Here is a 17,013-nt window from a genome sequence, read left to right on the forward strand (position 1 = left end):
ACCCTTAAATAATTTAAAACTTAGGTCAACGTACACTCTAAAGTTAGGCTGGCTAGTACGTTGTCAACCTGCCATGATCACTGATTAAGCGAATTGTGCCTATTAAACTTTTCTGCCTTGGTCTTCCCAGTCTTATGCCATGATCACTGATCATAAAGAAACACGAGAAATTTACGTGGTTTATTTTAACCTAGCTTACACCACGGCTAAAACTAGTGAGACAATTGATTACCTTGTAGTTGATGAGAATTACAATCAAGTATGGGTGTATTACTGTATTTATAAGTTAAAACATATTGGGTTTTAGTAATCTAAAACTTAGAGCCAAAGAAACACTCCATAAATAGGTTTGCTAGTATTTTGGCAACATGTCAAAAACTCAAATTCCGACCGAAAATAAGATCAGTGCTGAAAAAGACCAGCTGCCACACTTTTTAACAATTTTTGTTCTCTTTTATTAGAGTTTTTCAAATAACATTTTAGTTCTCTTAGATAATAGTTTTGTTTCATAATTACACTATTTCTTAGTTAAGTATCAAGAGCCAAATAATCTATAGGTAAATACTTATTCAACAATTATAACTCTCTACTAGAAAATTCACGATATTTTATAAATTTTTCGTTAATAAACGAGACCTGAAAAACTACAACTTATACTGAACATGAACATGTGAGTTAAAAAAGTTTATAGTAAAATCCAGTACAAGAAAGATGTGTTGTAATGGTGCAAAGTTTGTAATGGTGCACTTTTTGTACGTCGTATGCCTACCTTTTTTGAAACATTTCCGGTCGTTTTGGTAGACGGAGACGGGATTGTTGGGGCCGATGTTCCGTTTCGAAGGGCAGAATCTAAGTATAGTGTCGAACAAGTTGGTGTAACTGTTGAGTTCTACGGTGGTGAACTCAATGGAGTCAGTTATAGTGATCCTGTTACTGTCAAAAAATATGCTAGACACGCTCAATTGGGGGAAATTTTTGAATTAGATCGTGCTACTTTGAAATCTGATGGTGTTTTTCGTGACAGTCCAAGGGGTTGGTTTACTTTTGGACATGCTTCATTTGCTTTGCTCTTCTTCTTCTTCGTACGTATTTGGCATGGTGCTCGAACCTTCTGACACAACTTTGAGATAACAATAGCAGTAATCCCTTTTGTTTTTCCTCTTTTCTTTACTTTACTTTTCTTTTATAAATAAATATATATTTATATATATTCCTGCTCTACTCCTACTCATCTACTCTCTCACACCTCAAAACACACACACATCTACATCTCTCTCTCTCTCTCTCTAAAAGTTGTCTTTGTTTCAAGACTACTACTGAAGAGGCTATGATCATCAAAAGCTTCTGCATCAAATGATTTGAAAAGGAGAGTCAAATCAACCTTCACTTAAAACTCAAATCTCAAGTACTTCACTTGTTTTTAGAGAGAGAAACCTCATATATATTCAAGAACATATATATATATATACAACAAACAGGTATATATATATATACTTATATCTAATATCTCTCTATCTATCTCTATCTCATGAATATTGAAATCAAAGTGAAGCTTTATTTTTATAATTTGATGATATGACTCCTCTTATGTGCTTCAAAAGTTCAGACACTTCATTCTACCTTCCTGTTTTTAAAGATAATATTATATTTTGCTAATAAACTATTAGTTTATAATCTTATATATACATGTGGCTATCTATGTATCTATCTATAACTTATACTCTCTTTCTCTCTCTTGAAGTTTGCAAGTGTCTGGGAATGAAAATCGTATTTGGGATTTGAGTACTATGTTGTCATAAGATGTCAATGTAAAAAAACATTAATCTTTGTCTGTCTGCAGCTGTTGAATGAGGAGTATATGTTGATGATGAAGCAACACGTGCACAATCATAGTATCTCCATCACTACTCTCTCTTGAGGTACATCATCAATCCAATCATATTTACCATTAATATCTTAAGACAAAACATGCAGTAATTGATAACACAATAGTAAATTAATATGGCTTCTTTTTTTACTAAATAATAATAAGAGAGTATAATATTATTGCTTTGTAGGTTGAAGAAAGAAAGTCATACCAAAAAGATATTAAAAGCATCTATGGCTACTTACTACAATGGAAGCTCAGATATTCAAGGAGGAGATGGGTTGCAAACCCTTGTTCTAATGAACCCGGGTTACGTTTATTACCCGGATGGTCAACAACAATCTGGTCAACAAACGCAGCCCGGTAATTTTATGTTTCTCGAATCCAATCATCCCGGAAATAATACTCCGGTCAACCACCACCAGCACTCGCACATGGCAGCGCCACCACCACCGTCTGCGCAGACTCAGCAGTTTGTTGGCATACCGCTATCGGCATCGCCACCGTCATCCGCCTACATCCCACGGGCCCAGTACATGTACAACCCGGTGGAGATGGTGTCGCCCCGTGAGGCCACACCGTTTCAACAAGGCTTGTCTTTAAGCCTGTCGTCTCAGCAGAGTAGGTACGGGTCTCACAGACCCGTACCTGTTTCCCCCACCGGCGATGACGGGTCTAGATCTGCCATCGTGGGTGGGTCGACATCCTCGGCGTCCGGGATTTCGAATAATATGTTGTTGAATTCCAAGTATTTGAAAGCAACCCAAGAAATCCTTGAAGAAGTGGTGAATGTTGGGAAAGTTGCAATGAAGAGCTCTGATCAGTCCATTAAGAATCTCAACATTCTTGGTGTCGGTGGCGGTGATGGATCACCGCCACCGACTACTGGAGAAGCCGCGGATACCGCCAAATCTGGCGGTGCTGCTGAGCTTACGACAGCGGAAAGACAGGAAATCCAGATGAAGAAAGCAAAGCTTATTAACATGCTTGATGAGGTGGAGCAGAGATACAGACAATATCATCACCAGATGATAATAGTAAACTCATGGTTTGAGCAAGCAGCCGGGCCCGGGTCTGCGAAAACATACACCGCACTCGCGTTGCAGACGATCTCTAAGCAATTCCGGTGCCTAAAAGACGCAATCACGGGACAGATTAAGGCTGCCAGCCGGAGCTTAGGAGAAGATGACAGTTTAGGCGGCGGTAAGGCAGAAGGCGGAGGTTCGAGGCTGAAATTTGTGGATAATCAACTCAGGCAACAGAGAGCTTTGCAGCAATTGGGTATGATCCAACATAATGCTTGGAGACCACAAAGGGGATTGCCAGAGCGTTCGGTTTCGGTTCTTCGTGCTTGGCTTTTCGAACACTTTCTTCACCCGTAAGAATCAAGATCCCGCAAATAATTATTAAATTTACTTAATTTTATAAGTTTGTGATTCGCTTACACGGTTTTGATTTCAGTTACCCGAAGGATTCGGACAAACATATGCTTGCCAAACAAACCGGGCTTACCAGAAGCCAGGTAATTATTTAATATTTATCTTCTCTTTGTTAGCAGCCTTTTCACAGGTCCAACTTTTAAGTGAGATTTTACTCAGTACGCTTGTTCTGTTTTACGAATCCTAGGTTTCAAATTGGTTCATAAATGCGCGTGTTCGGTTATGGAAGCCAATGGTGGAAGAGATGTACCTCGAGGAAATTAAGGAACAAGAACAAAACGAAAAGGATGGCCCTAATAAAACGAGCGGGAATGAAGAACACGAAGATAACTCATCGTCCAGACACGAGAAAAGTCAGTCACCAGAAAGCTCAACCCGAGGATTCCGAGCCACTAAACAAGAGACTTCATTCCATCCACCACCATCACTGGCGGCTTCTGCCACCATCTCGACATCCCCCACCGCCACGGGAATCCAATTCCAAAACCACCCGTCGGGTTTCAGTCTCATGGGATCATTAGAAATGGACGGAATCACACAATTCACCTCCAAAAAACCTCGAACCAACGAGAGGGACCAACCGAACCAAGACGTCGGTTTCACCATCACCGGCGGCAACCCGACCGACTTCATGAATGGACTCGGTGGTTACCCAATCGGTCAATTCCAACAGCAGTACTCCGGTAACGGTGTCTCCTTGACTTTAGGTCTACCAGACTGTGAAAACTTATCAATTTCCGGGACCCACCGGAGCTTCCTCCCGAACCAAAACATCCAACTCCGAAGAGGAGCAGAATTAGAGGAAGGGCACGACTACACCGCCATGAATCCGCCATCCTCTTCACACACCGCGGCATTGTATGAGTCTATGAATATCCAAAACCGCAAGCGGTTTGCTGCACAACCTTTACCAGATTTTGTTGCTTAAACAGAATCGAAAAATCGAAAAATAAACCCAAGATTCACCTTAGAACAGATTCGATTCGATACTTGGATGAAGATTAAAGAACAAGAACCATTAGAGTTCATTATAGTTCAATATAGATAGAACTTAGGTATTTCATGAATCATCATATCATGATGAATGATTAAATGACTGTATATTATTTTGGATGGATGTATGTATGTAAAACTAGTTCTATATATTTGGATTGGGGGGTATACCATAAACAATATTTATTATCATATCATATCATATGATCATTATCTTTTAACATATTTCTTGAATCTTGTATATGTTTCTGCAACTGATGATTCCCCCGTTTCAAAATCCAAAGAAAAAAAAAGATCTTTTTGTTAGGAACTATAGTAAAGTTACTGACTTGATGACAAAAGCTGGTAGATATGACGTGGACAAGTTCCATGGTACTGGTCATTAATATGAAGACCAATGAGTGGTTCAAAGAAAAGTCGTTTTAGGTTACTTTCTCAATAGGGATCATTGTTGTATGGTTTTAATGCATTCAATGTATTGAAACTTCAAAGTGGCCATTTCTACCTGTCACCACAATCATTAACACACAAGATAACTTTACTTATCCGAATAATTGTGTCCATAATAGCGCGTTTTTAACCTCACATGGACGAGAGTGGACGTAATGTTGATTAGAGAGAGATAATGGACGTTCTTGTGTAAAAACGTCTAAAAACGGATTATGTGAAAAGTGGATGAGAGAAAGGGCGTGTTTTTGGACTTTTTTTTGTTATGAGAGAGACAAAGCCCAGGGAGGTTGGACAGGGGTGATCAGTGATGTGGCGGGCGTTTTTTAAACAGCCTATTATGGATACTCTAAAAGAACTCGTTGGTGATGTGACACTAGTAAATCCCACATCGTCGGGCTCACGTAACAGATATTGGGTCATAAGAAATGACTGGCCTTAAATACCACCAGCGTGCAAAAATTACGCAATATTGTAAAGGGAAACTTATATAGGAAGAATAAAATGGTCAATCCATGTCAGCTTAACAACTGGTTTCAGGGATCCAACATGTTATGCTATGGTAAAGATTGAGACCGAAACCGTAATTTCTAACTAAAGACCAATTTCATAATTTAAACTACGATAAGTGCCGTCAATCTAATGAACTCCCTTAAACTTATCTGTAATATAGGATAGGATTTAACCTCACAAGGCAACAATAATTTGCTAAACTTTTCTTTGTGAGATTCTCCCTAACCTTATCTAAGAAAATAATAATTCAGGTCCCACATTAACACTGAAGCCAGCCATGGCATCACATTTTAGACTAAAACTGCAAATATCTAGAACAATTTCAACGATAAGTATAATGATATTTGAATATTTCATGTACACATAAATCCTAATTTGAACAATGTACGATATTAATACAACAAAGTAAATAGTAAATTAAAAGGTTGTTTATAGCATTTTGATCATACCATTGGAGCTTGTAATATCTGCAACTCTTCTATTAGCAACTTTGGACCGATAACACCAAACTTCAAATACTTCCGTAAGATCCGGATACCGAATATGCTTATTTGCTAACCATTCACTTATTATTCCCGCCTGTTCGCCAGATGGCAACGCGAGAATTATTGAAACAAATGCAGACTCCAAAGACTGCCATATTTCACCATCGATTTTAACTACTGAACAGTCATTCTCGTCAGTAGTCAAAGAGTCAACAGATGACTTTACAATCCTTACAAATGGAAGCCAAATTTTCACCCCGTGAAGCCGTTTTACAGTCGGTAAAATCACATTTCCATATCCTATTGCTTCTAAAACCTTGGAAGTTATCTCAATAACCTTAATCCTTGTCTCAAGACTGTCTTCTTGTTCATTTTGACTTATCTGGTCAACAGCTTTGACTATGTTCTCAGATGCATCTATCCAGTTCTCAACAAAATCCTTTAATAATTCCAACTTCGCCAAGATTTGGCAAGCCCATGACATATCTACCAAAAAGGTTTTAAATTTATGCATTTCACTTATTTCACCAACTGATTTAACTGTATTATTGAATCTTGATAATAAACCCTTAAAAGATTGTCTCACTTTTGACTTTAGATCTTCATCAGCTGTTAACAATGGAGCATCATCGTCTTCTGTAAGCATGTACTCAATCTGTTCTTGAGCAGATGTTTTCAAATCCACCATTGTCGGTGGTAACACTGACGTGGCCAACATGGTGGCAGAGAGAAAAATCTTGACTATTGTAGTTTGTTTTACAGGTTGAAGACGTCCAAGAATCGGTTCTGCTAGCAAACCCAAGCCCGGAATAATTTTCAAAATCTCTTCCTCCTCGGCCTCCTCCCAAGGAGAAGCTTCTAGAAAGTCCACACACGTGGCAATAATACCCTGGCATCCAAGGTTGACTGCCACTTGGAGGATGCCAAGTGTGTTTTTGACACCGTGACACGTCTCACTTATAGAACACCCGGTGTTAACATAAAAGAGACGTAAGACTGTGATATGGTGGTCAAAGTCATATTCTTGGCAGTAAACCTCGACACAGTTTCGGGAATCGAGAATTTGACACGTGGGCCAGTTCTCGGATAAACGGTCTGCAAAATATTTGCTTTTGTTTATAAGAATGTGGGAGTGACAGTATATCCATTCGTCACGGCCTTCGGGTGTTCTTAATCTTGCAACAACATCACTTGTGGATCGGTCACCAATCATTGTACCCTGAGTTGCGAAAATTATTAATAAAAAATAAATAAATTTTCAGAAAAAGGTGATAAATTAAATACTTACCATATCAACCCGAAAGCATGAAACAGATTCCTACTTGCTTATAGTCTTCAATTATTATTGTTACATTCACATTCCTGGAAATTTCATACATTGTTAACATACATATTACATCAAGAACTATCCTTGACACCCCTAATGTTCTGGATGAATAATTTTATTAATCAGTTCAACATTACCATGATGAACCCACCAATTTAACATTTTTTTTTTCACTAAATGAAATTTTTCGATAAAAACATCCAAACGATTTACAATGAAGTGGCAGGTAAGCGGGCAACAAGCTGCGCCGCAACCCCCTTTTGGATACAATATTAACACTGCCTCTAATGTATAGAATATTCTATTTAGGTTAGGATTTCTTTCAGGCATTTTAACAAACACCTTCTGTGCATCAAAGTCTACTTGGATCACTAATTTCCCAATTAACCAGATTTACTTTCCTGTTCAATCCGACCAAAAAAGTTCACTTATTTGTTTCTCTAACCATCAAAAAGAATTTAGCACAAAGGGGAATTTTAATTAATAATAAGTGATAGATAGATTGTAGGATGAATTGAAGGCAGACCCAATTTACTTAATTGGAAAACATGTAATTGATACAGATTCGTATCAAGCAATGCTTAGATTTACCTTGAACGTTATTAGTCTTCCGTCAGTCATCCTGGAGATTAAGATTCAGAGGTCAGAGAATGTTAAGTTAAGATGAATCATCTTCGGGTACGGGTCGCCATTAACTCAACTCCCCAATGACAAAGAGGGGGTGTTTGGCCTAGCTTATATTTTTGTGGTTAGAATTATATCTTTTTGAAGTTTATCGCTTATTTTATATTATTTGAAAAGTGTTTGGATTAACTTATATTCTACAAGTTGATTATACATCTTAATAAGTTGTTAAATCCATCATTTTTAATTTGTTATAGTAATAAGTTACTTCAGTATTATTAATCCATCACTATTTGAAGGCAAATGAATAATTTACCCACTTAAACAAACAAGCTTATTCAAATAAGCTAAATAACCATTTTCAAATAAGCTTCTATAAATTAGCTTATATAAGCTTATAAGCCTAAGCTAAAAAAACTAAAACAAACACCAAATGAAGCTTATTTTATAAAAAAAAAGCTAAAAAAGCTATAAGCTTTGCTCAAAAAGCTAGGCCAAACACCCCTTGAGTTATGAGAGTGCTTTTATAAATAAAATACTTATAATTCCTTAAATCATTTTAATAATTTATAAAAATTTTAGGATTATCATTTTATGATCAAATCATCCATTTTGAAGTATAGGTGTCACATTATTGACGGACGTCGAATTATTGACAGTTTTAAATGAGGTGTTTTTTTTAGTTAATGATAAGAAATTTATGATTATCATTTTATGATCAAAGCATCCGTTTTGAAGTATAGGTGTCACATTATTGACTTATGTCGAATTGTTGACGGTTTAGCTGAGGCGTTTTGGGTGTCTGTACGAATGGATTGGATGGGATGGGGTTTCTAAAACTTTATTTGTTATTTTGTTAAGTCGTGTAATTTTCATACTGGATTTTTACTGATTCTCAGCATTTATCTCTAAATTTTGTTTTTATTATACCATATCTTATTCTCTATCTTTAAATCGGTTTACAAATCGTTACAAAACGAACAAGTCCCAAACCTACCCAAATCGGTTTGGATAGGTTCGAATTTTCCTCCCCGTAAACGATTTTGACCTTCTTTGACCGAAATCAAGCGGTTTCAAACCAAACCGGTTTGGACCTAGAATTTTTTTTTTATGAACCTCAGGCTCTAATCATAAAAAGTAACTGTCCAATATATAAATGTAAACATGAGCCGGCCCAACAGAGAAATATCAAGGATAAGGCTTTGGGGAAAAACCCAATTTCAAAAGTAGTGTACATGATATTGGGCTTGTTTTTGTTGTATTAAATTTCCAAGTATGCACCGCATGAGGCCCAATATATGTATGCTCCATTATATGTGTTTACTTCCAACCTCCAAGTTGCATATTTATAATTTGTTGGTAACTAATCTAGCATTTTGATGAAACGTCGAAAAGATAAGTGTATAATAACTTCGGTCTCATGTTAATCAAAATTGAAGCACATTATCCCATCCGAATTCAGAAGAATCAGAACCTCTTTTTGATAAGGCGTTTTGTCAGACAATCAGAATTACGCACATACTTACTTTTCATGTATTGTCAACTAAATACAAATGACAAAAAAAAATAATAATACGGATGCATATTTTTGTCTCACCACCTAGATTTGTATAACTAAAGTTTATTTTTCCCTCTTGTTATTTGTTATGCTTTATGATACTAGCTTATAACTCATGTATTACACAGGGTGAAAATTAACAGTACATATATTTGTTTAATATATATGTACATCTTACAGGTGAAAAATGTATTTCATATATTAACGATTTTAATAATGATATAAAATAATATAAAGATTTTTTATATATAACTGGGTTTCGTATATACATTAATTACTACTTAATGTAACTGGATTTTGCGCGAGTTGTTACGAGATTTGTATATTATTGTTAGATGGTTAATGATAATAGTTAGATTTGTATTAAGTAGGTATTCATAAGTAAAGAATTCGTGAAGAGACAAGTGCTCGGGATGCACGAACGCATAAAAGAACAATTATGGTTTAAAATTTCAAACGATAAGTGAAGGTTCAAACTTGGAACCACAAAGTGAAAGATCAAGCATTCGGCTTGGACGCCAATGCAGGGCCGGCTTACACCTCATACGGGGCTCGGCCGCCGTCTAGGCCACGGTCTTGACAAGGGGGCACGGAATTGTTTTTAAAAAAGTATATACGTTATTATATATTATAATATGCAAAACCAAACAAAACAATAGTATTGTTTTAGTGCAACTGGTTGAAACAGACTTTTCAAAACTAGTGTGTTGCTACCCATTTTGACGCAAGTTCAAATCCTTTTATTCCTCAATTTTTTTTATTTGTAAATCGAAGGTTGTCTTAAAGACTTGTGTTTTCTTTATTTTTATTTTTTGAATAAGACCGAAAGCCAGTCATGTGTTTGCTTTATTGCAACATAGTTAGTTAATTTAGTCTTGAATGAACGAATGCTATTTTTGAATTTTGATTATTGAATTTGAGCGCTACTTTTACTTTGAAAAATGTTTAGGAGAGTCACGTGATCATTTTAACTACCTAAAATAGGCCATTTTGGTAAAAAAAAAAAAAATAGTTTTATTTGTGGCCGATTTTTTGTACCTGTTTAGGGCACTCAAAATCTTAGAAACGGCCCTGCGCCAACGCACATCTTAGAGTTGGAAGTGTCATTTTTATAAAATGTCACATCTTGTCTTCGTCATGCATGTGTTTCATATGCAATTTGAAAGTGATAAATGTAACGAGTAGAATAGTTGATGTTAGGTTAATTTAACCTAGTCATGTCATAGAAGTCAAAAGAAACACATGAAGGGCCTGGCTTATAGAAGAAACATCATCAAATAAGTTACGTATATGGATTATTTTTCTTCCTGCCGACAATATTATTTAATGGAATTTGGACATTAAGTGAAGCTTAAATAGCTCAAAATAGAATCCACGTGATATTCACCGTTGGCATTTTAGCTTCATATCACTGGGGTATTGGATGGGTGGTTCATACCCATAGGTGGTCTATTGACATATACAAAGTCTTTAAACACATGAGTTTGATAGAAGGATGTCTTAAGTTTAAGTCTCGCAAACGACATGAATTAATAAAAATGTCGTTAAAAAGGCATTTTAGTTTCGTATCAATGGGGAATTCGGGTAGTTGGCTCATTGACAGAGGCAAAGTCTTTAAACATCTGGGTTTGGAAGAAAGAGGTCTTTGATTCAAGTCTCGCGTACGACATAGATTAAAATGAAACTTGTGTTGTTAAAAAAATAATGAATAAATAAAACCATTGCTCGTTATTTCAATACCGCTGGAGCTGTAAATAAGATCAAGGGTATATTCAGATACACTCTCATAACTGGCTACGGGTAGGATGCACGGGAAAGCTTTGTTGGTTATCGCTAGGGCCGACGGTCATGTGTTTTCTTATTATTTAATCTTAAATCTTAAATACATTATTTAAATTTCAAGAAATGCTTCAAGCCTACAGAATTTGCATTTACACATAGTGCTATCAATGTCATTTTTGGCAATTGGATTTACACGTGTTGCTACAACAATTATAAGACCAATGATAGTGAATAAACTGGTTAGGCTAACAGGCTTCAAGGGTTCCGATTAACCTAACGCAGGTCGTCGTGTCCCTTTACATTTGCAAAACGTAGAGAGAGGTTCACTAGTTTAGTTGTTATTTGTTATGATTCACTAAGGATCCAAGACCGAGATGTTGGAACCGATTTTTGGATGCAAGTTCTTAGTGAAGCTATGTAGTTTTTGGAGTAAGAAAGAAGCATGCAAAGTGCAAGCTTCTTAAGGAAGAAGAGAAGATCAGAGAGTGTGTGTTAACTCCCAGATCTGGTGTGTTTGGCTTGACTGAGTTATCTTCCTTTTATAAAGAAAGGAATGTAAGTCTTTTGTCCGATGGGTAAACTAGTGAATCTCTTATTTGTGGTAGAGGTCTGACCCTTTTATGCGCGGGAGGTTATTGACATGTGGTTAATAATATATAATAATATATTTTCTAATCATATCCCCTTTTTTACGGCTGAGGGATAATGTAAATAGTGATGTGACGTGTTATCGTTACATGCTTTTACTGTTCACGTACTTGTTCTCCTTATTTGGGCGGCAAACGAACATTTTAACCTTCTAACTTTTTTAGCGTTAATGTGTGAAAGCCATTTTATTGGGTTTTGGGCTACCCCCGTCATCAGCCCCCAAGTCAGAGGTTTTTGGGAAGTAGGCTCAAAGGCGTCTAACTTTTGCACACATTTTTTATTGCTTAAAGGCTTCGAGGCTTTGGAGGGTTTGGTTATATTTTGAATTTTTGAGACAATTGATGTGATTGATTGGGTGGTTTCTGCAAATAGCAATTCCTAATAACTGCTTATTAATATCACCAACTGCTCATTTCCTTTAGTTTTTCTTTTAAATTTCCTCATTATTCTCCAAACATATTTATCAAGTTTCCTTCGATCTTTCACCAGGTTAGTTCAAATGTTCCCCTTTTCTTTCGAAATTATAGGTGCCCGTAAGGATTTAACGGTGAGTTATTCTCGTTTAACCCAAGAGGAAGTTCAGTCGTTTTGCCTCGATTGGGGTGGTTTAGAGTTTAAACCAGTGGCTCCGCCGGCTGACGCTTCGATCGATCGTTGTCCGGCAGGTCGATTGCTCTTTATTGTCGCCATTTCGAGTTCTATAACCTTCGTCACCCTTTTTCGATATTTGTTTTGAATGTGTTAGAATATTATCGTATATCCTTTGGTCAGATTCACCCGTTAGGGCTTGCTAGGGTTTTGCATTTTGAAGTTTTATGTAGGGCTTTAGGGTTTGATCCGTCGCTGTTGTGTTTTCGCCGTTTATTCCGTCTAGCGAAGAACGGCGATTGGTATACCTTTGAGCATACTCAGGTTGATACTTGTCTAATCTCTTCCACGGTTACGACCCTTGGTACCTGGAAGGATCGTTTTTTCTTCGTTTCCAATTCTATTGTTCCTTTCAAACTTGTTTGGAGACAGCCCGAGGCCGTTTTGAATGAGCCGGAGCCTTCTGATTCGGAGTTGGGCGATCTGTTTTTAAAGTCTATTAGGAAGTGTCCTTCACGGCTTCGTCCCTTTCCCGAACATCTTCTCGTTTTGTTAGGACTTAGCAAGTTGTGGGATAAGCCTAATCGTGATCTCGTGCTTATAAGAATAAGGGTATGCATTCGCTTATCTTGCATTGTTTTGTTTCCATCATATGCTTATTGACAAATTTTCTTTGTTTTTGTAGCCATGTCTGCCTTGGATTTTGTGAAGAGTGATGACACTTCTGATGTTGTGTTTGGAGATGTTGCGGCTACCGTTGGTGAGAATGTTGTTGTTCGAGGGGCGGAGCATAGGTTTGAAGGTTCCGGTTATGTGGGTGTTCCGAATGTACAAGGTTTCACCAAGTCCGCTGCTCCCAAGGTTTCCACCCGCCGTTCCAATCGGCGTTTGTTGAAGTCCTCTGGTCCATCATCTTCACATGAGCCTGTGGACGTTAGTGATGATGTTCGGATTGCTGTGGATCAGGGTCCGAGTGTTGAGGCGGAGAAAGAGCAAGGTTTGGTTGTGTGTAACATCCTACTTTTGATTATAATAAATAAATGAAATTTTGTTTATTCGATAAAGTGTCGTGTGCGGTTTAAATAAATAAACTAATAGAAGGTGGGCTTAGACTTTAGAAGATGAAATAAGAAAATGGAATGAGCCTTAGGTCCATGGGCTTAAGGGAGTATAAATACTCCTTAAACCCTAATCCTTTCCATTTTTATCTATCTCTACACCATAGCCTACACCATTAAAAACCCACACAAACACCATCCTATAACCATAGCCAAGATTCGAAGGTGGAAACCCGAACCCGTTGGTGCTAGATCGTCGTGAAGAACCAAAACAACATCAAGGCTTAACCGTGTACGTAGTTCAGCTCGTTTAAGGTACGTATATAATTAGGAATCGTTCATTTAGGTCCGGATTCATTTGGATAATCTTATATCTGTATACATATGGTAAAAAAGAACTAAACGTGATGATTCTTGCTCAAAACCATTAACGATTGATAGGTTAATTGCTAACCTAAAGAACCCGTAACATATATGCCTAAATCGCACCCCATAAACATGAATAATTGGACGAACAAAGGGTTTGGGTTTGTAGGCGCTTGGATTCCAAATCCATTGATACCTAAATCATGTTATTTGGTTAAGAAATGAAGGTTTAATTGCAGATCTAAGATATGTTGACTGTGGGTGTTCTTGGCAATTTTGACTTTGACCAGCGAGTCAAAGTTGGATAAGACTGATGCCATTCGTTATGTTTAGATAACGAATTAGTTCACCCGTGTTGAGATAACGAATCAGTTCCCTAGTTCGTTATGATCAGATAACGAATCAAGTGATTCGTTATTCACCCAATTCGTTATGTTAAGACAACGAATCAGAATAACGAAGCAGTTGGCGAATCAGAAAGATAACGAATTAATCTAGCGAATCAGATAACGAATCAGGTGATTCGTTACCCACCAATTCGCTAAGATTAGATAACGAATTAGACCACGAATCAGGTTATGTTCAGTTAACGAATCAGTTAACAAATTAGGCATAATTCGTTATGGAGATTGAGTTAGGGAATTGGAAGATAATTTAAAATCCCAATGGAAAATGTGTTAACCCCAGCCAGGGGCTCTGCCCCTTGGACCCCGCTAGGGGCTTCCGCCCCTAGAACCCTGCTGCCAGGGGCGTTCCCCCCGGACCCCCGCTCGTTGAGAGTAATAATTAAACTAGAAAGACGATATGTGTAGTGATAGTTAATTGATACGTGTAATTGTTATATAGTTAGTCGTGCACAGCTCAAGAAGGGAATAACGATTAACGGTGAACGTAACCGAGTTCAGGTGAGTTTCTAGCCCCATTCCTTGTTATGTTTTTGGGGTTGTGTGCATACTCGATGTGATAGTTAATACACTTACCTTAAATGGTAAGTGTATGCCATGTATGATTTATATGTTAATTATGTATATCTTGAATGCGAACGAAAGCTTGCCGGTACGTGAACGATCTTCGGATATTGCACGTATTGACAAAGGAGGCATGTATAAAGTAGATGAATGTGTATGATAGATATATGTGCAACATATGAACATGTATGAATGAATAAAGAATGTATATGTATGTTACGAGTATGTAAGGACAGAATGTACGAAGATGAAGAAGTAAGAGATCTGACCCTAATAATATCTGAGATAGAGAAGAAATGCATCAGACCCTAATAATATCTGAGATAGAGAAGTAAAGAGGGATCAAACCCTAATAATATCTGAGATAGACAAAAAAGGGATCAGACCCTAATAATATCTGAGATAGAAAAATAAGGGATCAGACCCTAATAATATATGAGATAGAATGGACCATAATTATATAGTATGAAAATAATAAAGTATGAACGTATGTATGAAATTATGTAATGGAAGTAAATTTGTAAGTAATTATTATGTATCTTCGGATGCATAATTAAATGTAAGTATATGATTGTATGATGTATGATTAACTAGAACTCACTCAGCGTAGCTGACTTTTAGTATGCACGCAGGTGAGTAGAATGAGACAGCTGGCTTGAGTGGGGACACATGGCAGAAGAATAAGAGTCTGACATCTGAAGACTCAAGATGTTTTATGTTTACTTATGTTTAATCTGAAAGACAAGAATGGTTGTTAAGACATGTTTATGAAGTTATATGTAATGTTTAATGAAAGTTTTATATTCCGCGAAAGTTTTAATTAACTCTGATATTTAGAATTGTGTTTATGAGTAAATCCAACGTCCAAAGTAGGGCACCGGTAACATGCTCTTACATTGTGGCTAAGAAGAAGAAATCAGTTGGTAAAAAGTTGCAACATCCACTATTCGAGGGTTGGGTGGAGGCGAGGTTTATGTTCCTGACTGGAATGTTAAGGTTGGTGATAGCTTTAAGGATCCGGAGGCTTGTTCTGAAGTTTTGGCTAACTTTGCTCCCCCTGGAGTTCGTAATACCATATCTGAGATGGAGGGTGATTCCATGCTTTCAAGGTTGATTCTTAGCTGTTGCAACATTTCTGCCCTTTTAGCTGAGGGTGTCACTCGCTTTCGGAAAGGGATGCAAGAGTATGAGGAATTCTCCAAGAAAAAGGAAAGAATGAAGGCTTCCATAGCAGCGATGAAGAAGGATGTTGATGGTTTTTATAAGAATGAGGAGGATTGGGTGAAGAAGATTGATGAACTTTCGCGTAATCATGAGGTTGAGATTGTAGAGTTGAAGAAGAAGATGGAAGCTAATAGAGTTCAGCTGGAAGCCGACAGGGAAGCTTTGGAGGTTCAGAAGAAAGCCTTTGCTATGGAAAAGGATGGTTTGAAGGCTTCAGTCACCCTAGCTACCAATGATAACCGATGGCTGATCGAGCATGGGTTTATCAAGTTGTGACTTACCTACTTCACTCATCCGAATTTAACTCCGTGTTGGGTGGTGTTTACACGAAGTTGCTGAACTATGGAAAACACTTGGGTTTAGTTGCTGGTTTCAAACTTCATGAGTCTGGTCAAACTTCATGAGTATGAGGAATTCTCCAAGAAAAAGGAAATGATGAAGGCTTCCATGGCAGCGATGAAGAAGGATGTTGATGGTTTTTCTAAGAATGAGGAGGATTGGGTGAAGAAGATTGATGAACTTTCGCGTAATCATGAGGTTGAGATTGTAGAGTTGAAGAAGAAGATGAAAGCTAATAGAGTTCAGCTGGAAGCCGACAGGGAAGCTTTGGAGGTTCAGAAGAAAGCCTTTGCTATGGAGAAGGATGGTTTGAAGGCTTCAGTCACCCTAGCTACCAATGATAACCGATGGCTGATCGAGCATGGGTTTCATCAAGTTGTGACTTATCTACTTCACTCATCCGTATTTAACTCCGTGTTGGGTGGTGTTTACACGAAGTTGCTGAACTATGGAAAACACTTGGGTTTAGTTGATGGTTTCAAACTTCATGAGTCTGGTCAAACCTTGGAGCAATCACCTATGTTCAACTCTGAAGCTTCCAGGCTTTTTTCGGATTCTGTTCATGCAATGGAGAGGCTTACTTACCCCTACGTGGGTGAAGTTTCTTCTTGTTTTGGTAAACCCATTTATGTTTTGCAGGGTTTAAAACCGGCTGGGCTTGATGAGAAGATTTGTTCTGAGGTGCTTGAGTCTTTATCCAAGAAACGTCCTCGCTCTAGTGATAGTGACGAGACTTTCCCCCCCACTTGTCGTCCATTTCCTCGCCCAAGTACACACAATAAACAAC

The 17,013-nt window shown here is 37.5% G+C and overlaps 2 protein-coding genes across 3 annotated transcripts; one reads left to right on the top strand and one right to left on the bottom strand.

The window, feature by feature from the left end:
• The first annotated feature begins 1,162 nt into the window (after positions 1-1,162).
• LOC143616020 (BEL1-like homeodomain protein 1) lies at positions 1,163-4,377 on the top strand. 2 transcript variants are annotated; one of them, XM_077088989.1, is made up of 5 exons: positions 1,163-1,452; positions 1,838-1,919; positions 2,058-3,245; positions 3,329-3,389; positions 3,494-4,377. In XM_077088989.1, the coding sequence occupies exons 3-5, from the start codon at positions 2,101-2,103 to the stop codon at positions 4,232-4,234; spliced, it is 1,947 nt and encodes a 648-aa protein (XP_076945104.1). In that variant the 5' UTR covers positions 1,163-1,452; positions 1,838-1,919; positions 2,058-2,100; the 3' UTR covers positions 4,235-4,377. The 2 variants fall into 2 exon arrangements, with proteins under 2 accessions (XP_076945104.1, XP_076945103.1); XM_077088988.1 differs by lacking the exon at positions 1,163-1,452 and having other exon boundaries at positions 1,486-1,919.
• An 864-nt stretch (positions 4,378-5,241) lies between these two features.
• LOC143616018 (BTB/POZ domain-containing protein At3g05675-like) lies at positions 5,242-6,974 on the bottom strand. Its single transcript, XM_077088985.1, has one exon. The coding sequence runs from the start codon at positions 6,955-6,957 to the stop codon at positions 5,689-5,691; it is 1,269 nt and encodes a 422-aa protein (XP_076945100.1). The 5' UTR covers positions 6,958-6,974; the 3' UTR covers positions 5,242-5,688.
• Between the last annotated feature and the right edge of the window lie 10,039 nt (positions 6,975-17,013).

This window comes from Bidens hawaiensis, unplaced genomic scaffold (assembly GCF_021521415.1).
Source record: "Bidens hawaiensis isolate Kalapana, Puna unplaced genomic scaffold, B.hawaiensis_p1.1 tig00045333_1, whole genome shotgun sequence".
NCBI classification, from domain to species: domain Eukaryota; kingdom Viridiplantae; phylum Streptophyta; class Magnoliopsida; order Asterales; family Asteraceae; genus Bidens; species Bidens hawaiensis.